This window comes from Sceloporus occidentalis, unplaced genomic scaffold (genome assembly GCF_023333645.1).
Source record: "Sceloporus occidentalis isolate IW3139 unplaced genomic scaffold, rSceOcc1.0.p SCAF_2, whole genome shotgun sequence".
Taxonomy (NCBI): Eukaryota; Metazoa; Chordata; class Lepidosauria; order Squamata; family Phrynosomatidae; genus Sceloporus; species Sceloporus occidentalis.
In genome coordinates this window covers 199,644,273-199,665,170 of record NW_028316982.1, presented here as the reverse complement: position 1 = coordinate 199,665,170, position 20,898 = coordinate 199,644,273, and the positions used below count along the sequence as shown (strand labels likewise).

The 20,898-nt window shown below is 38.9% G+C and overlaps 1 protein-coding gene across 2 annotated transcripts in view; it reads right to left on the bottom strand.

Moving 5' to 3' along the window:
* Window positions 1–1,236: 1,236 nt before the first annotated feature.
* The window catches only part of TMPRSS2 (transmembrane serine protease 2), a 37,119-nt gene continuing 17,457 nt past the window's right edge, over window positions 1,237–20,898 (bottom strand). The window contains exons 4-14 of one of the 2 annotated variants that reach the window (XM_089511973.1): window positions 20,493–20,579; window positions 17,505–17,624; window positions 16,750–16,879; window positions 14,363–14,473; window positions 12,530–12,573; window positions 10,964–11,138; window positions 9,908–10,083; window positions 8,419–8,514; window positions 7,167–7,309; window positions 4,582–4,734; window positions 1,237–2,762 (exon numbers count right to left, since the gene is read on the bottom strand). In XM_089511973.1, the coding sequence (XP_089368099.1) occupies window positions 2,748–2,762; window positions 4,582–4,734; window positions 7,167–7,309; window positions 8,419–8,514; window positions 9,908–10,083; window positions 10,964–11,138; window positions 12,530–12,573; window positions 14,363–14,473; window positions 16,750–16,879; window positions 17,505–17,624; window positions 20,493–20,579 (1,250 nt within the window). In that variant the 3' untranslated portion in view covers window positions 1,237–2,747. Of the gene's footprint in view, window positions 2,763–4,581; window positions 4,735–7,166; window positions 7,310–8,418; window positions 8,515–9,907; window positions 10,084–10,963; window positions 11,139–12,529; window positions 12,574–14,362; window positions 14,474–16,749; window positions 16,880–17,065; window positions 17,625–20,492; window positions 20,580–20,898 lie in introns of those variants that run through there. The other variant, XM_089511974.1, reaches the window with a different exon arrangement.

The following is a 20,898-nucleotide window of genomic DNA, read 5'->3' as shown; positions in this document are numbered from 1 at the left end:
TTGAGCATAGGTGGAATTTGGCTTACACGGGGGGGGGGGGGGGGGACAGATCCCCTGCGTAAGCCAAGGGTGCACTGTATTTAAACTCTCCTCACTGAGTTCCATCAACTTTGCTGCCTGTTGTAACTCAGCATACAGCTCCAAACTACACAACTCCACAATCCAAAATCACCAACCACTCTAGTCCACAATATGATCTGTCTCTCAGTACACTTATATACTGTGATGGATATGACTCCTCATCCTTTGCCCCACAGCATGATGCAATCTTTTGCAGTAACATGCATCATGTCATGTGCTCTGACTCAGCATTTTTAGGATAGTTTCACAGGATATGAATACATCCTGTAAGTCCAAATATTTTCTACACAATTTAAAGGAATATTCCAACAGTTTAAGCTTTGTGAGTTTTGTTGAGACTTGGCTGGCAGGCTGAAGCTGCAAGAAGAATTAACAGAAGCAATGTTTGTGGTATGTGTATGGTGGGGGAGGAAACTTGAAGCTGTGTAGGGAAGACATGTCTCTGGTGAAGGAGAGGGAGGAGTATCAAGTCAATTCCTGGAGAGTCATTCACCTTGGAGCTGCTCTTGTAATTTAAATCTCTCCCTTTCCCTGTCAGTGGCAGTCTCTAGTCCAGGGCACATGGTCTCTGTAAACCCCCAACACACACCATGGCTGTGTCCCTTTCCACCCTAGCAAAAAAGGATTGAGAGTCCTTCCTCACCAGGGTGAAGCTTGACCTTTTCAACCTGGTCACTTTTGGAGCTGCAATCTTAGAAGCAGGTTGAGTAGTGACCAAGAAGCTTCTTGCCCACACCAGCATTTGCTGTAGCAGTGGCACAGGTGAGAGACTTCAGTTCTGTTCAGCAAGAGCTGAAGAGGGCTGTTTATGACAGGGTGATTTGGAGGTTGCTCATTCATGGGGTCACCATAAGTGGAGGTTGACAGCAGTTAACAAAACAGAATATGAGAATTATCCAGCTTTCAGAGAATGTTGGACTCCATGTCCCACTGTTCCTCGCCACTGGCATGCAGACCAAAAGCATCTTCAGGACCATATGATTCCCACCCTGATACCGGATTTTAGCCCCAGGTAGGTTTGACCAAAAATGAGCACTTAGGAAATATGAATTAGCCAGAGAAATCCAAGAAATTGTAAAAAGTTTATTGTCATTTGTAAAAGAGGCATGTTGTGTTTCATTTTTGAAGCTAAGAAACAACAAACTTTGACTACTTAAAAGCAATGCCATAACTAATTAACAATTCTGCAAAATCCATGTGTTTGATTGAAATAATCATTCAAGAAATATGAATATATAACTTACTGCATTTGCAAAACCTGAAACAGATGTTTCTGCAACAAACATGTTTTTGAAAGTGCATTCTTTAGCAGCTTTTAAATTATTTAATCCATAGAAATCAGAGGAAAAAAATTGTTGATCCAATTTATCTATAATCATTACTTATTTCTTCTACCTTCATATTTAAAACCATCAATCTATATAAATATATTAATTTAAAAAACAAAACAGATATTTTCATGCTTAATACTAACAGGTTCTGCAAATATCTTACAAAATGAGGTAGTTAAAGGTTTAAGTGGTTATTTGTACTTTCCACAGTCAAGTTTTCCATAATTTTCATTTACTGAGTTTTTAGAGCTGACAGATTCATTGGTTATATTTGCATATTGGGGAAAAATGTGGATTCAATTCAATTCAAAATTGGTTAACACCTAAAAAGAGCATAAGAAGTTATAGGCATCCAAATATATGTGATTTTTTTCACCTAGCAGTAACATTCCACTGCTAGAGTGGAAAACTATGCCAGCATACCTCTGCCAGGTTTCTGCTGCTTCATCTTGAAGGTGCCAGTGCACACTTCCTCAACCAATCAGTGGTTGGGGAGTTCTCAAGTACCTTTGGCTGCAGCTGCACCACTCAGAAAAAGGTAGCCACTATCCCCTCCAGACCTCCAATGAGTATGTTGGAGGTCTGAGAGTGAAATGATTAATCCTTTTCTCCAGGTCAGTTGCCGCCTGGTTCCCCACTCTCCAGTTACTGATTGTCTATGAGAGTGTGATCTGGCAACCTTGACACTAGGATTGCACTTGGGGTTTTATTGTGCAAGGAGGTACTATATACTTCCTTCCAACAGACTGAAGGAAATCTTCTGGCATAATAAATGATTACTCCAGCATATGTCACCAACTGGATTCTCACCCTTATGTTAGATAGAGATGTTCATTATGTGATTTCCTCCATTCTTGGAGAACTGGGCTAGCCAGCAGCCCAGATGTTCATATCGTATATACTAAAAATTAGCATCAAGAACACAGCAACAGTTACGCTTGCATTCTATAGACAAAGGTAGAAATGGCAATGTACAAATGCATCTCTTTTAAAAAATATATCTTAAAAACTTGCGGAGAATCCTTACAAAGGAAATCAGCAAGTATCTGATAAAAGGAATGTTAGCCACCTGACTGTTAGGTCCTCATTAGAGATGATAATCCACTTGATATGAAGTCAATACAGTGCAAATGGCATCAAAATATTCATACAGATTCAGGTTATATGAAGTGTTGAGGACCCAAGAAGTCATTTTTTTTCTTTTTTAAAAAAGGCACTTAGTACAGGAATTAAAAATAAACACCAAAAAAGTAATTCAATCCATCACTGACTGAAGCAATCCAAAAAAAATCATAGCAATCATTCCGCATGGTGACAAATGGCAGAGAAGTATTATCATCGTCTGTTTGCCTGTTAATAAAAACAATGAAAGTCAGCAACTCCTGCCCAAAAAATACTGAATTCACGTGTTTTTAGAGGGGACATTACATCAAGAATGGGCAACATTAATTCTGTAAATTGCATGGGGTTCTCCCTGACTCTTCTGTTTCATAGTCCTGATGTCATTCCTACTGTTCCAGAATCAGCAGCAGCCACCATCAAATTCATCACAACCCCCCTCTTCACTTCCCACTCCTGGAAAGGAAATTAACACGTTTTCCACTCTGCAGAACATGGTGGTGAAGGATGGCACTCTGGCACCTTCCTGCAACATGAAGGTACAGTCGGCCCTTCTTATACATGGATTTTTATATACACGGATTGAAAATGTTAAAAAAGGTATAAATTTCAAATATCAAACCTTGATTTTCCATTTTTTATAAGGGACACCTTTTTCCATGTCATCATATTTAATGGGACTTGAGCATCCAAGGATTTTGTTATCCATGGGGGATCTTGGAACCAAATCCCAGTGTATAACAAGGGTCCACTGCAACAACAGCACCAGCAGAAAATCTGGCAACAGTGTAGGTCCAATTGAGTTTTTCTTTTTTGGAAGAGGATCCAATAAGGCCCCTTGGCTCCAGCAAGTTACCTATTCCTGATTTATATGATCATATAAGAATTAACATCAAGACTGATGAAGAATCAAGAGGCTGAAGCAGGTACTGTCAGTGAATCCAACCAATATCACAGGTTCTTTACTCATAATGTCCCAGCCTCCTGAAGGCAAAGAGGGGGGAAAGGGCAGGGATACCCTTTATGTGTTATGGAATGTCCCTTTTATGTTATATATTCTTGGAATATAGCAACTTGTGAAAAGGTGAAGGCGGTGACAAAGGATGGGACTGAATACACCTTTGAATTTTCTATAAAAGGAAAAGAGTTATGGGCTGAAATCCTCTTAGGGAATTACAAATGTTTCACCTAGACTTATGTATTTGTAACTGGTATTCATAATCCCTGTGTATTCTCTAGCTGAGCAACATGTAGGGATCATGAAAGTTTCCTGATATCCACCTATTGGGAAGCAGCCACTGCCATCAATGGGGGTCTGGTCCTGTATCATGTAGGGAGCTGCTGACTGACATTCCCACCACTCTCCTCATTTGGGTGATTTCCAGTGTGGAAAGGACCCTACTTCTGCCTGCCACAACAGAGATTGCTCATGGGAAGGGGTGGGAATGTCAGTTGGCAAGCTCCTAAGCAAAAGGGAAATGGGCATTGATGGTGGCAGCTGCTGCCTGGTAAATGGGGATTGGGGAAATCAAGCCTGGTAGCTCCAGTTCGAAAGTTAATGTTTTCTAAATTCTAATCTGAACCACCATTGTGAACTCACAACTAACCCAGTACTTTGCTTCACTGGGTCTGCAACCCTTGGTTTGTTCTTCTTTTGGCCAGTACAGGGACAACCAGTTGGTTTGGAGCAATGAAGCTATACAATGACAACCAGTTGGTTTGGAGCAATGAATCTACACAAGGTGCTAAACCCTAATTCCAAAATAGTTTCAGTACCTTAAGTAGCTTCCATAGAATATGGAGTAGCTTCCATAAAATTCAGCATGCATTCATTTCCTCAAAGCAACAGACACCAGCTGCCTCTGGAGCAGCATTGGTTTAGCAAACAGAAAACGAGTCAGGAGAGGCCTTTCCCCACACCTCATGCCTCCTGACTAAACTGTTATCACAACTTTATATTGAGATAATTGACCATTAAACCTAAGTCCAGAAGACAGAATACACTATTAAAGCATTTGATTAGAGATTGCACACGGGAAGGGGTGGTTACCTGCATATTTCTGTAAATCCACTCTGTGAACACAGTCACATTACCATAAACTCCAGGTCTATACTGAGTAGCACAGCCTGTTCCCCAACTTGTGTCGCCAACTAACCACCACAAACTTTTTCTGTAAGTTACCAATGGACCACCACTGTCACCCTAAAACAAAACAGAAGACATAAAATTATGGCAATCTTATCATAGTTAACTTTGAAGAAGTTTCCAATAAGCTGGGAGACTACACAAGCAATCTAGATATGTATATAACCAATATGCCAAATAATAATGACTTGAAAATGAATTTCTCAAAGAAAGGGGGTATAGTACAATGAAAGGTTACAATATCAACATAGAGCAAAAGTGCAAAAACAGAAGTTTAATTACTGATAGGCAGTAACAGCTAGCAGATCTACAGATTGGGTATGTGCTTCTCATGTCAGCTTGCACATGCAGTGAGCAGCCAAACCCAAGACATTTTGCTGCCTGAAGCAGAGTAGCAAATGGCATCTCCAAATAATTAAAGCTAACCAAGTTATTTTGACACACAAAGCAAATAAATAAATAAATAAATCCCACAAGCAACTTCCCCTGTCCTTAGCTGTAGAAATAAAACCATAAAATATTAAATAACTAGCCATTTGTTCTCCTTTCACTTATACACTTTCCTAATGGTGGCATCAATTATAGATACTGTACTATAATTGATGCCACCATTAGGAAAGTGTATAAGTGAAAGGAGAACAAATGGCTAGTCATGATGATCATACATAGCACTATCAACATGTAAAGCATTTTACAATGCAACAAACAAGATGACAGACCATTGTCTTAAGGAGTTTCCAAACGAATGGACACAGTGGAGACTGCAGATTAAGTATATCCTACATTTCCATGCAGTCAAACTGCATGAGTGAACTGGGAACTATTAATAGATGAGAATGGAAATTTTATTTTTACCCAGCCTCTCCATCAGGATCGAGGCAGCTTACAATACAATAAAATATAACAATGAAGTAAATATACAGTAAAATACAGCGATATAAAATAAAGCCCATTATCCCTCCCTCCAACCAACAGCCTATAATTCACAGAAACAATAATAAAATAACATCAAGATTAATAAAAACAAATAAACAAACAACAGAGAGATGGGCATCCTGGTGTTCTTCTTATGATAGTTCATATCAGTGGGTAACCAAGTGAGTTATTCAGGAAAGGCCTGTCGGAAGAGATCCATCTTGACAGCCTTTTTAAAACTGTCAAAATTAGTAATGATCCAGATCTCTTTCAACAGGCCATGCCATAGTTTGGGAGTGGCAGATGAAAAGGTCCTTTGGATAACTGCTCCCAATCTCTTTCTAATAGGCTGCAGTAAATTTTTCCCAGAGGACCTAAGTGTGTAGGGTGGATTAAGTTCTATTAATATTAACTATTAACACACTAATAGGCTGCTTTTCAAAAATCTTCCTCTGCCTAGTGCAGAATTAAGCACCTTGCCTAGTAAACAGAATGGACTGAGAGTGTGAACATAATAAGTTTTGTAGCATTTGAACTAGCAACCTACCATCTCCCAGCAGTTTGTTGTGACTGCAAAAGATCTGATTACACATGGATCCTGTGAACCAACATGGAAGGGTTCATGCAGGAAACGAGTCCCCCCTCTTAAATTTCATTTGTTCTGTACACTTTTACTATGTGGACTTGGTTGGGATCAATTGTTATTTGGTTTCTCCTCTCTCAATGGTTTCTCCTCTCTCAAAAGTGTCCCCTAGGTGGCCATTCAATTTTGTCATATGTAACCAGAAAGTTTGGGGAACTGAATTTCTTTGTTTCCACTTTTCTCCTCATACCCTTTTCCTTTGGGATTATGTTTTTTTAGAATGCATATCTGAGATCATACCCTATGTCTTTCTGGTCTTTGGACAGTGCACAGGCCATTTTAGGAATGGTAATAATCTGTCAAAATAGAGGAGCACCAATGTAGTTGGCAAATGAGCTACAACCACTCCTAAACTTTTAGCAGACCTTTTCTGAAAGCATTTATTTATAGTTTTTAGATAGTTCCAAAAGAGAATGTTTGGTTAAAAAAAAAGAAAAAGACAATGTGCATCTGGATAAGAAGTTCACTAAGATGTAATATGACATATACGTCTAAATTAGGCAGATCTCTTTACTCCAATGAACTATAATCCATTACTAATATCAAGAATTTAAAATATAAGAGGCAATTATTTCATTAAAGGTGGGAGTAGCATCTCTTACTTGCCAGAGTCCCCTATATTTTCTCTTTTCTCCAGAAATGAATCCCACGTCACTTCCACTGCACTCCTTTTGCTTCAAGTCCTGCTAGCTCTTGTGCCAATGTCAGGCACAATTCAAAGAAGTGGGGAATGGGAAGAGACACAAAGAAGGAAAAGCAGCATGCCTGCTTTTGCCTGCAGGTCTGCATACTGATATTAGCTCTCCCTGTTATTCCTATCTCCACTTACTGTTGGTTGTCCTGCCCTCAAACCCACCATCCACTATGGAGGTCAGTCACCAGTGAAAGCTAGAATCAAACTATTTCACATCCACAAACAGTGAGACATTACCTGACAAGAATCCACTTTTCCTTTTAGATAGCCAGCACAAATCATGGTTGGCAAGATGAGTCCATTGTAGATGTATTTGTCATTACATATATCAGGATCTATCAGTGGTACAACTGCTGCATTCAGTACTTTCGAAGTGTTACCTAAAGTTGGAAAATAATGAAGAATAGCACATTATGAGCCATACAAATACTAACTATTAATATTTTCATCCATAAAATGTAGACACATTTACAATGGATTTGAGAACAAATAAAAGGAGTTCAAGGTAATACAAGGTTCCAGCTTTGCCTTTCAAAAAGAATCTGGGCATGTAACTAATTAAAAAACAACACATGGTTACATACTCTAGTTTCAGGAACAGAAAGAGGTTCCAGATAATGACATATCTGGGTTTAGTTTGTTTTGAAAGCCGAGATCATTGGATACTTGATGTATGTATAATATTGGGGTTCATTTACAAGAGGGATAAGCATAATGGAGTCTTCCAGATGTTTTGAGACTTGAGTCTCTATTACACCCTCCCCCAGGAAATAGTTATGAATTATGGGACTGTAATCACAGACATTTAGAAGGCATCAGATTGGTGTAGGTGGATATGAACACTTACACATTTCTAAAAGCAGCAATGGCTGCTCCACACTTGATCTTAAGAGTGGCTCTTCACCATCTTATAAAACTTTCCAGCCTTCAGCTGATTCTCTATTTCTCCTTTCGTTTCACTTTACACTTTGTTCCTGCACTTACACTTTGATGAGCCCCTCCCTTCAGTCAGGGCACCTTGGCAAATAAATGCCAATTTCCTTAAAGTTCTGAGAATGGGTCAGCAGCAGCAATGGCTGCTCCACACTTGATCTTAAGAGTGGCTCTTCACCACCTTATAAAACTTTCCAGCCTTCAGCTGATTCTCTATTTCTCCTTTCGTTTCACTTTACACTTTGTTCCTGCACTTACACTTTGATGAGCCCCTCCCTTCAGTCAGGGCACCTTGGCAAATAAATGCCAATTTCCTTAAAGTTCTGAGAATGGGTCAGAGTGGTCACAAGTGTAAAAGAAACCACCTTTTAACAATCAGTTCATAGAAAAACAAATTACGAACCAAGCAATTTGCTTGGCAAAAGGGATGGCCAGGCCATCCCATCCCATTCATAACGTTTTTTTAAAAATTACATGTAGATTTTAATTTATTTTTTTTGTAATATCAGATGAATAATTAAAACAAAATCCAAGTTTTGATAGCACCAGATTTTACCTCCTTGGCGCAATGCTCCCCATCCAGATATCCAACACTGTTGGCCAGGCTGAAACATCATTCCAGGATTGGGCAAACAAACCGGTCGAATAAATTCTATGAAGCAAGAACATACTGTTAATCAGTAACTCAACAGACACAGAGCTTGATAGGAAGTTCCCAGAATAACTGTCTAAACATAAAAGACTTTCAAGGTCAGTGTGACCCTAATGACATAACTGCTGTACGTAATTTATTCCCCAGAGTAGAACTAAGAAGCATGGATAGAGAAGATTTCAAATGAGATAGAATACTTTCATCCATCAAGCTATACACATTTGACTGAAGTACAGATGTGACTAATGATGTTGTCACATTAATTATGGTAAAAGCTGTTGTTCTCTTCACTTATCTTTCATGTCACACAAAGTGCATGAAAGGAGAAGTGGGGAGGGAGGGAGAGAGAGAGAATGAGAAAACACCAGATACTACTCTGCAAGTAGTGAATGGAGTGAATGTAGACAATTCTTTCGTATAGCAGGGACAGGGAATTGTGATCTTCCAAAGATTGTTGACTGAAACTCCGATCATCCCTTATATTGGTTATATTAGGGTTAAAGCAAATGAGAGTTTCAATCCACCAACATCCAGAGAGTGTCATGTTCTCCATCTCTGCTATATGTAGTACTGCCACTTTTTATTTCATCTGCATTTTGTGCAGAATGTGACTTTCTTCCATGCAGACTCAGAATGTTTACTAAATAGAAAATATATGGCAAACAAACCAGGTTAGATCCTGTTCTAATACTGTAGTCCAGTGATGGCGAACCTTTTTGGGGCCACATGCCCCAGCTGAAATCTACCTGGTGCCAGAGGGGGGGAATTCTGGCCTCTGGGGTGGGACTTCTGGCCTTTGGGGGAGGGGTTTCCACCCTTCAGGAGGCAGGGCTTCCCCCCTCCGGGAGCAGGACTTCCACCCCCTGTTTCTTGGCCTCTAGCTGCCTCAAAAAGACAGATGGAGCCATAGTGGCTAAAGAAGTATTAGTGTGGACATGCCCCAAGTTTCTCTTACCCACATCATGCTTGTTATGAATGTCAGAATCAGAAAAATGAATAGAATACTCCATTTTCAGTTTATTTTAAATACAGTATGTATGTCCCTTCATCCACATCCAGAAGGAGAGAAAGGCAGGCCAGCTCCACTGGGCCTAACTAGAGTAAGAAAAAGGGCCCTCCCTCCAGTCCATCTGCCCTGGTCCAGGCCTCTGAAACAGAAAAGATCTGCTGGACTTTTCCCCTTCCCCAATGCCATTCCCTTCTCCTTTTGTGTCTTCTCTTTTTAGAATGCAAACCTGAAGGCAAGGAAATGTCTAATTAACCATTTGTAATCTGCTCTGAGAGCCTTTTGGCTAATGAGCAGGGTATAAAATAAATAAATAAATTTTGTATAACTGAGCATGCAGATGGTAAACCAATGTACACAACTATAAATAGTTAAATAAATACATACCGTCAAAAATGAGAGGAGACTGTAACTTCATAAGGGCAATGTCATTTGTTTTAGAAGATGAATCATAGTTTGGGTGTGGAATTACTTTCTCTACTCTATGTCCCTTTGAATAAATCATTTCTGGCTGTCTCAAAATTCCAGCAAAAACTTTCCAATAGTGTGGAGCAGAATATGCGCTACAGAAAGGAATAAAAGGTAGCATGTTGTTTTTTGTTTTGTTTTATTTAGCATAAACCATTTTGTTGCAGTCTGAACACCTAATGTAAACGCTGTTATCAGGAAAATGACATACCGTATCTGGGTTAGCACTCTAATTATTAGTAAAAAATTAGTAACAGAGACTCATCCTTTGTGGTGGAGTGACTGCATTTCTTAAGACTTTACAAAGAGAAGTGGAAGGCAAGAAAAACACCTGAAAATATCTGACCCAAAGTAGAAAAGTTACGCATAGTGCAGTGTGGTTTAGATGGAACACTAGACACATTTGGTCCTATTAGGGCCAACCCAAAAACATTTTGTTGTCTGAAGCAAAATAAAAGATGCTACATACTCTCACCTCCACCATGTGAAACCCAGAAACAAATTGAACTGGCAAATGAATTTTATTTATGACAGTGTTTTTTGCTACTTTTAGGGAAGCAGTCTAGTTCAGGGGTGCAGGACAGCCCGCATGATACGAAAAATGTTGGTCCACCAAAAGAGGGTCTAGGTTCAAGGGGCTGGAAAAGCTATGCTCAGGAGCAAATGCAGCTGGTCCTGTCCCCACATCTGCCATCTGACATAGTTGTCTCCCTCTGTTTTATGCTAAGGGCAGCCCTGCTATCTGGACATTTCAAATGAACATCTTCCACACTATTTCAACAGGACTAAAATAACTCAATGCAAATCAACCACTCTTGCAAACATGAACTCATTAATCGGAATTACTGCACAAAATTCCAAGAGATACATTTTTGTAGTATTCTGCTAAGGAAATAATACTATAATTCTACTAATTCTACAAATATTAGGAAAATGTTAAGAAAATTAGCCTGGTAGAAATTGTTGAGGACTTACCCATCTACACAGTGAGCTGCTGTTACAATCCATTCAGGAGTGATAATGGACCCTCCACACAGATGGGTACCATAGACCTGAAGGCTGACTTGCCAGGGCCAATCTCCAAGGGAGGCAGACATTCCTCCCACAATTCTGTTTCGAGATTTTAAACGCTTAGTGGACTTGCCACAGTCTTGCAAAACAGAATTAGGGAAAAGATTCACATTAAGATCACAGGATGTCTCCCTCTATATTTTTCAACAATTTTTATATATTCCCCCCTCTTTTCTTTTTTCTTTTTTGGTTGGATAGGAAATCTTTGGTGGGCTAGATCCTGTGGACCACAGCTAATATCTCTTACCATAATGGTAGGTGCTGATGCAAGCTGAAGTCCAAAGCATCTGGAGGGCCACATATTCTCCATTGGTCTGGGAGCTAAAAGTGGCATATGTTCTCCATTATAAAATCACAACTCTATTTCCTGTAGCTACCTAGATTCTGTCTGGTCACTTTTAATTAGAAGCCCGGGTGGCGCAGTGGTTAAATGCCTGTACTGCAGCCATTCACTCACAAACCATAAGTTTGCAAGTTCAATACCAGTGAAAGAGCTCAACTCAGGCTTGCATCCTTCCAAGATCGCTAAAATGAGTACCCAGATTGTTGGGGGCAATTAGCTTACACTTTGTAAACCACTTAGGGAGTGCTTAAGTGCCTGCCTGGAAGAAGACAAGCCCTCCCTTCATCCTCCATCTTGAGGGAGAGAGAGGCAGGCTAGCTCCACCAGGCCTGCCTGGAAGAAGCAGAGCCCTCCCTCCGGTCCATCTGCCTTGGTCCAGGCCTCCGAGGGAGAGAAGAATGCTGGACCTGATTCCCTCCCCCCCTCACCATTCCCTTCTCCTTTTGTGTCGTGTCTTTTAGATTGTAAGCCTGAGGGCAGGGAACTGTCTATTATCCCCTCTGTTGTAAACCGCTCGGATTCCCAGTGATTGGGCGGTATATAAATAAATCCTATTATTATTATTATTATTATTATTAAGTGCATTGATAAGCAGTATAGAAATGTACTTGCTATTGCTAATCTCAAGCTCATTTATTTATTTATTTAATATCCCACCTTTCTCCCTGAGGGACCCAAGGTGGCTCACAGATAAAACCTTTAAAATTGCAACAAAATTCAAAACAATTAAAACATCTATATCTAATATAAAATCGCATAAAATATACGCATTAAAATGAGCTCCTCATTTTAGAAAGGTTTAATGGAAAAGATAATTCAGAGTAACTAGAACTGTAAATGGAAAGGAAAATCCCCAAACAAATTAGGGTTTGTTCCCTTGTTTCCATATTTGATTTCCTCAAACCAAGCCACCAGAATTTTTATATATTTATATATATATATATATTCTTTATTAAAGTTTATTCTCTTTACACAGTTAAGTTTCATAAATACATCATCTTAACAGTCACATAATTTAAAATTAAGAAAAAAAAAATCAAATTATTGCATGCCAGTCATCATCAAGTTAAATAATAATAATAAAAAAATAAAGCTAATACTTATTTAAGCAACACTGCAACACCTACCTATGCATCGCAGAGATACCAGACGTATTGATGAACACCAATTACTGTAACACAAAGAGACAGAATGAGACGTTACTTATATTGTACTGTATGGTATTGTGAACCGCTTTGATCAGATGGAAAAGCGGTATACAAATAAAAAAATTTTTTTTATTATATTGTGCATAAAAACAGCCCTCCTTCCCAGTGACACTCAGCAGGATATCAGCCAGTTCAGCATAGTGGTATCCTGCATGCCTATATTGCATGAATAACTACACAAACAGGCTCACCATACAGATCTCTTCCATCTGACCAGAAGCCTCCCAATTGGCAAGGATCCAGATTTGTAGGAACCCACAAAATCAGCTTCATGTTAGCTGTGTAACTACACATAGCAGTGAAAAGTCAAGAATGCCTCAGACTGGGCAAGAGTAAGTATTAGATAACTAGAAGGATCCAAAGTATTCTTCCTTGTTGTCCATCTGTCCAGAACCCTCTGTGATATAAACTGATCTTAGAGGTTGTCTTCATGGGCCAAAAAGCCCATGTTCCTGCCCCTGCCATCCATCATTGTGTTTAGACAATACAGGAGCCAGGATTGGGCTGGATCCTGGCAGACTGGACACACATTGGGGGATCTTGCCCAATCCCAGGGTAAACAGCCTTTACTCCAAGTCAGTTTGACTCCTGGAAACTATATGGCAAACCCTGGCTGTTTAAATGGCCTCCTGTGCTCCTTACTTTGTGATGCCATCACGTCTACTGAGAAGTCCCTGCATTGCCATGTCTGATGGTGAAACGAGGCACCTGGCTATATGGGTGAAGCCAGGTGCCACATTTGCACATCAGATGCACAATGGGAGGGGGTTCTCAGTAGAAGCAACAATGTGGCAACATGATTACATACATCAGCAGTGCAAGGGATGGGTTTGCAGATATCCATCCATCCTCTGCCAATGAAAAGACCAATATGGGATAGAATAGCACGGGCTCAGCCCATGCTATTCTGGCCTGTCTGCTCAGCCCCTTAGAGATGTTTTACCTTTCTTTCTCTATTCTCTCTCAGCAATTCTTTCTCAGCAATTCCCTGAAATGAGGCTAGATTGGGTTGGCATCCTGTGTAACTTCCCTATCTTAGAATGCAGCTCCTATATTGAAACCTTTAGTTGCTTTCTCTAAGCCACAGGTGCCTATGCTCCTTAATCAGGATTTCTTAATCACTGCAAACCTTCCCTATTATTTCACTCACAGGTTTGCATTATTCAAACACACTTCCATACCTTTTGGGGCTGCATTATGCTGAAGTGGCTGCCACCCTGCTACATATGCTAGGTACAGTTCTAAAGCAGGCATTAGTTATATCCCCATCCTTGGGAATTCTAGAGCAATCCTTCCCTCAAAACAATCCTTGTGTATCTGCTTTTCTACTATCCCACCATTTGTAATAGAATAACCATTGGAGAAGTACTGTCCAATGATGAATCAAAGCAATGCATGTCCAAAAGCTAGAGCAAGAAAAAAGGAATAGTGACATTCTATGCTGAAATTGGAGGAGGGCTCTTAAAGGCAGAAACAGAACTATTCCATAGCTTATTTGTTTTCATAAAACCAGGATTTGCTTTTAAACCTATGACCAACATGGAATTGGAGCGTATGCAAAGGCATCTTGCAACACCTTTGAGACTAACTGTGTGAAAGACGTTGCAGTATAAGCTTTTGTAGACTTGGTATACTTCCATGCACTTGATATTCCATACAAACATGGCTATGTCTTTGAACAGAATTAGAGTAATGAATAATGGTCTGAGGAGCCAAATCCTTGAAAATAAGCAAAAGGCACAGAAAAATCACCTGTTATATAGTTTCTTATACAGGTCTATATGCCCAGCACTTAAATTCAGCTTCATAAAGCCTTTAGATGCATCCATGAATGGTACTGCCTGGCTGCTGACATATGTGTTCCTGCCAAAAGATAAAAACCAACAATAAAGTAAATACAATCAAATTCCAAAGAAGGGAGGGGTGGAGGGAAGAGAAGGAAAGGAAAGGAAAGGAAGGATTAAATTTAGCCAGATAACAGATGAATAATACAGCTAGTTACTAATTTCTCTGTTTGCTACCATTTGTTACTGCACATAACAGTAGTGTCTGCATGTGAGGGCCCTGTGCCTTTTGTGTATCATAATGAGTCATGTTACTTGAAAATAGACAGAGGAAACAGAAACTGAAATTCCCAGCACTTGGATTTGATACCATCAAATATATTTAAAAGATCCTGCACAGAGTCACACATAAAGATTCATTCCTTTACCACCATTAATAATGTCTTGTGTTCAAAATGAAGTAAAAGGTAGTGGTTATCACAAAGGAAAATATCCCTAGCAGACAAAATAAGATGGAGCATTAAGCATGTTCTGATAGTGCTACTAAAGCCTCCAAACAAACCAATTCTACCTATTTGATGGCCATGCAGCAGTTTGGTATCATCTGTTAGGCAAACAGGACTATATTAAAGTAAGCTATTTATGCATTAGTTGAAATGCCTTTAGAATGTTTTGTAGAAAGCTGGTACCTCATCCCGCTCTCTTCTCTTCACTTAGTTCTGTTCCATGCTAGTTTTGTACTTGAGGCTAGACATGCAATTGGGAAGAGCACAGCTTGAAAAATTATTTTTTCAAACTGTGAGAGTGAAGTGGTTCCTTCCAGCATTGGTGGAGAAAGCTGTGTGCCACGAGGGTTGCCTTATGCTCTGAGGAGAAGTTGGCTGACTTGAAATGCAATGATACATGTTCTCCCATTGCCACAGTTGATAAGTCTAGTTGGCTTTTGTACACAGAATGAGAGATGGATACCATCTTTTTTTGTTTACCATGATACCTTACTTAAGCAGTAAGGTATCATGGGCTGTGAGTCTAGCCATTTTTAGTCCCAATTTTGGGAGGAAAGTGGGATATAAATAAATATATCAATAATATTATAATAATAGGCTAGCATTGTTTGACCTAGATGGAAGAGCTGGTAATTGTCACGAACTAGCAGGCGATTGTGAGTCAGACTCTGGTGCTAGCACAACACATTAATAATGCTGCAACACTGAACAGGCCCACTGTTTATTAGCAGAGTGACGTAAAAGTTGAATATTGCACATCACTATTTAAATCCTTTATTTTTACAATTTCAGTTAGTCTCAAAGGTGCTACAAGATCTCTGTACAATATACATATTGATTCTACAGACTAACATGGCTATATTTTTGAATTTATTGTTACAGTTCTTTTTAAAGCCTCCACCCTCAATTGTGCACTAAGATCCTCCAGGAGTAGCAAGTTTTCTAAGACCATTTTTAATATCCTGATATACAGATTTTCACATGCAACATCAAGAAGTATGACAGTGCATGTGTGCTCTCACTCATGATTTATAGAAAAAAATTCTGAAAGAGAGAATTATTAGAATTAGCATTCTAATAAACATTGCTTTTAGGCTACAATTGCAAGGAACTATAATGAGCCTTTCCTCTTGCTGGCAAGAGTAATATTTTTTTTTACTTCTCCTTAAACATCATCATCTAGATTCTAGATGATAGACTGTGATACCATTGTTGTTGTTGTGTACCTTAAAATCATTTCTGACTCATGGTGACCCTAAGGCAAACCTATAATGGGGTTTTCTTGGCAAGATTTATTCTGAAGAGATTTTAATATTGCTTTCCCCTGAGGCTAAGAGAGTGTAGCTTGTCCAAGGCCACCCAGTTGGGTTTCATGGTCAAGCGAGGATTCGACCACTGGTCTCCAGAGTCCTAGTACAATACTCAAACCACTAAGCTGGCATATACCATTAAATGCAAGTTAAACATGATATTAACATAAACCAAATATAGTTCACTTTGATTTTTTTATTCACAAAAGAATTCAGAATAAAAAACCGTGTAGTCTAGAAAATTTAGTTAAATATAATCTCCTTGAAAATTATCACAGAAGAAGAGAACTCCCAATTTTCTGGAGATAAAGCACTAAACCAGTTAATTTATTCTAACCTAATGAAATGCTTTCAGTTAAAAGGGAGCATACAAGATTTGTTGTGATATTTTATTTCTGATAAACGTAGCCATTTTTTATACAAGCTTTACCTAACTTTTTAAGAAGTTGTGAAGTAACTATTAGTATTTTATTCATAGCAAATTATTGCAGCAGAAACATAGACTCACGTTACTATAATGAATGTATTATCATGCTTACGAGTTATATCCCATATCTTCACAGGCTGTCTTCCCATGTTGATCATTCCAGTCATCATAGCATACAGGGTACCAGTCTTTGCTTTCAGATGAATAGACTTCCAGGAGAAATTCAGGTCCAAAAAGCCTAACTTTGATAAAAGAAATGTATGAACACCATTGATATCTGTTGTTCAGGGCTGATATACAAAACAGTTTACCAACAGGTTTCACATGCCAAAAAATCTGTGTATGCATCTGTAAAAAGCCACCTATTTCAACCACTGCTCTTCTAAAATATCAACAAAGCCTATTGTCCTAGCAGTACAGCAATTTACCTGTCACTCTGGTGGGACAAAAGAACAAGGAAGTTGTCGTGAACATGAGGAAATTATGGTGGATTCCCTCAGACAGCCAGTGCATCTGCTGCTTGTAAAGTATCTCAGTTGGCTTGGTGCTTCGCCAATCACAGCTCACTTTGGAAGTAGTGTGCATAGCTGAACCCAAGCAAGCATCCATAGGCAAGAAGAACTGACAAAAGAGCAGGCTCCTCATCTTTAATTTGCAAGAATTGAAAGTAAGTCATCAAATAATGGGGCATCAAAAGGTGGGGGCTTCTTGTATACATCTGTCATGATCAACCAAGCCTTTGTTTTTAAATGCTATCCAGGTTGGTGGCCTTCACTACTTCTTATAATAGTAAGTACCACAGTTTTTCTTGACACCATGTATAGAACTCATTTTAGATACAGACAAAAACTGATTGTGCATATTTACCACAACGATTTTCATCTTCACCATTAGGGCAGTTTCGTATTCCATCACACCACTCAGATGGCGTCACGCATATTCCTGTTGTACCACACCTTATCTTGGAGCCAGAACAACTGTCCGTTACTGCAAATAGATACACACATTTAGAAAACCAAATAGATTTTCCAAAGTAAGCTACAAATCTAGCAGAAAGGGAAGACACATGTTCACAACAAAACCATATTTCACTATTTCATTTTCAGTAGCATCATACATTGACTCAGACTCACTAAGCTTTCCAGTACTAAGCATTCCAGTACTTTAGGTCCGTTTCTAAAGCAAAATATGCATCTTACGCTTTGTATAAGAATGCACAATACAACAAAACAATGAATTCAATTCAATTTAATTTAACAGGTATAATAATCAGTGACATTTATAATTAGAAAAGACATAATATCTTTTTAGGCTTAATACCTTGTACAATATAGCACAATTTATGAAAAATAGGCTTCAAACTTTATCCTCCTCTATACTTATGGAAAATTCAAGTCCCCAAGTGTGAATGCTAGGGAACATGGAATACAAAAGTAGAAAACAAAACAAAACAAAACTTTAAGAAAAATCCTAGGACCTTCCCCACCCCCAAAAACACCATCGAAGACTTAGCATGTTTAATGGATATAGAATGCTGGCTGAATGGTAACAGAGAAAAGCTGAGGATGTGGAGCGATGGGGTGATTTGGGGGGGGGGGGCAGTAATGGCAATGCCCCTCTGAAGAAACATGTGAAGAAAACCCCATGATAGGATCACCTTAGTGTCACCATAAGTCAGGAATGACTTGAAGGGAAAACAACAAGGGCAGATAAGGAGTATCCTGGAAGAGGGCATGCCAAGCTTGTGGAAATCACCTTTGCTTAGATAGCTGTCCCTGTATCATTTACTATCACAAAGTAATAGGTGCTCACGGTCATCAACTCTGACTAAACTAAAATGTATTTGTTTTATTTCTGACATCTGAACAGACTGCAAGGTGGAAATATGTGATGCAGTTTAGTAGTCCAGATAGTAAGTCAATTTCTTGTTTGACTTACATACATGGGTATATAGCTGGCCAGTGGGAAAACAGTGCTTAGCTCTAAAATATCACCCCATTTGCACGTGTAATTAGATTCACTCTGTTGAAAGGTAGACCTAAGAAATTCAAAGGGAGCTTTTCTTTGCCTAAGAAATTGCTCTTAAGGTAAACATTGCCCAAGTATAGGAGATTCCACTGTGTGCTTAATTCCTGCTGTTTCATACCTTTGTTTTGAGAGTGCTGTGCTTCCCTCTCCATCTTAACACATGAATGGAACAGAAAACCCTTTGAAATTCAGAGGAATGAATTGGCAAAACCACTTCTCCTTGCCTAAGAAACCCCTACAAAATGAGTTATGCCAACCCTAAAGTGATCCTATCACAGGCTTTCTTGGCAAGATTTGTTCAGAGGGGGGTTGCCTTTGCCTTTCTCTCAGGCTCAGTGAGTGTAACGTATCCAAGGCCACACAGTGGGTTTCCATGGCTGAGCAGTGATACGAGCCCTGGTCTCCAGAGTTGTAGTCCAGTGCTCAAACCACTATACCACACTGCTTCAAATGTCTTTTCTAGAGACTATGAAAAACAATGTCTGTAACCTGATGTTTTCTGCTTAAAGGCATGTATTGATTTTTCTTCTCTTTATTACTTTAATGTTATGTAAATATCAACTTCCTCAAATAAATTCATTTATGGCTTGGCTATTTGAAGGACTTTATCTCCCTGTATTAGCCCATTAGGGTTTAAGATCTTCTAGAGAGGCCCTCCTCTCTTTCCCACCACCCTCTCAGGCTCACTTGCAGTGAACAAAGGAGAGGGCCTTCTTGGTGGTTCCTCTAAGACTTTGGAAGTCCCTCCCCAGAAAGACCAGGGTGGCCCCATCCGTTCTGTGTGAAGTTAAAACATTTTTGTGCCACCAGGCCTTTACAGATGGCTGAAGTTGGACTTTTAATGCTCTGTGGTACTGGGGGTGAAGGTTTACTGGTCTGTGTATATTCTACTTTTATTTTTTTACTGTTTTAGTATTTTCTAACTGTTTTAATATGTACTGTGTTTAAGCACTTTTATTTTTTAAATTGCATTTTATTCTTTTAATGAATTTTAATACTACACTAGTTCAATTCTATTTTAATGCCCATTATTGTATGTTTTTAATTGTATTTTTAAGCCACTTTTGTGTCCAATTTTTTTGGGTAAAGTTGGATACAAATAAATATAACATCAGAAGGAATAACTCATTTTAAACATCTCACAGCTTCTATGCAGCCTACCTACAGCAAGATTATGTTATCAAGTAAGAATTCTCTAGATAATGTGAAGGTATAAGATAACATCTGGGGCCCATTCCAACTGCACAGAAGTTTATTTGGACCCTGGGTTACATAGTCTGGTGAGGCACTAGAGCTCTCTGGCTGAGAAGTCCAAATACATTTCTGCCTTAGGGTTGCCATAAGTCAAAAATGACTTGAAGGCACAACAAGAACACAATACAACAAATGAAAATCCCAGGATCATATAGGGTGGAACCATGGCAGTTAAAGTGGAATCATAATACTATAACTGTTCAGTGTGGAAGAGTCTTTGGAATATTTTAGATGCCCAATAGTTTGGATGTCCAAACTGCATTTTGTTCATAAACAAAACACCACAAACAGACATACAATAATATCAAAATATATCTCCCAAACTGCTGTTGTGCTAACACTAGAATCACACTTGCTCTAACATGAAAATGCCTAATTTATCCGAATATTGATAGGTGGGGAAGGAAGGAGGACAAAGATACTAAATGCCTTGACTGTAATTTAAGCAGAGAATAATTTAATAATGCCACAATAACTATATAGGTAAAAAATGCTATTTGGTCTTGGAAGGTGAAAAAAGGGAAGGGGATAATCCTTAGCCAGAGTTTCTTGATAATACAGAGGAATCCTTACCAAAATACCAAATGAGAAGAGCACCAATCCCCGCTCCGATTAGTAGTATTGAAATTGCTAGACAGAGACACACACATTTCCTGATTTCTGTAATAATAAAGAGAAAATATATGTATATATTGTACATATAAACTTGTCAGACTAAAATGTTCTAACTGTATTGTCAATTCACTGAACCTCCATGGTCAATAAAACTTAAACACCAGTCACATCTTATATTTCACATATGTATGGTTCTGAGAGATCTCCTGTGATTGAGCCAAGATTTCATATTTTTGCATGCCATCATCATCATTATTATTATTATTATTGATTTATATAGCCTGCCCAATCACAAAGAATATGGGTGGGTTACAACAGTAAAAAATACAATTAGGAATACAATAAAATTCAAAATTAATACCTT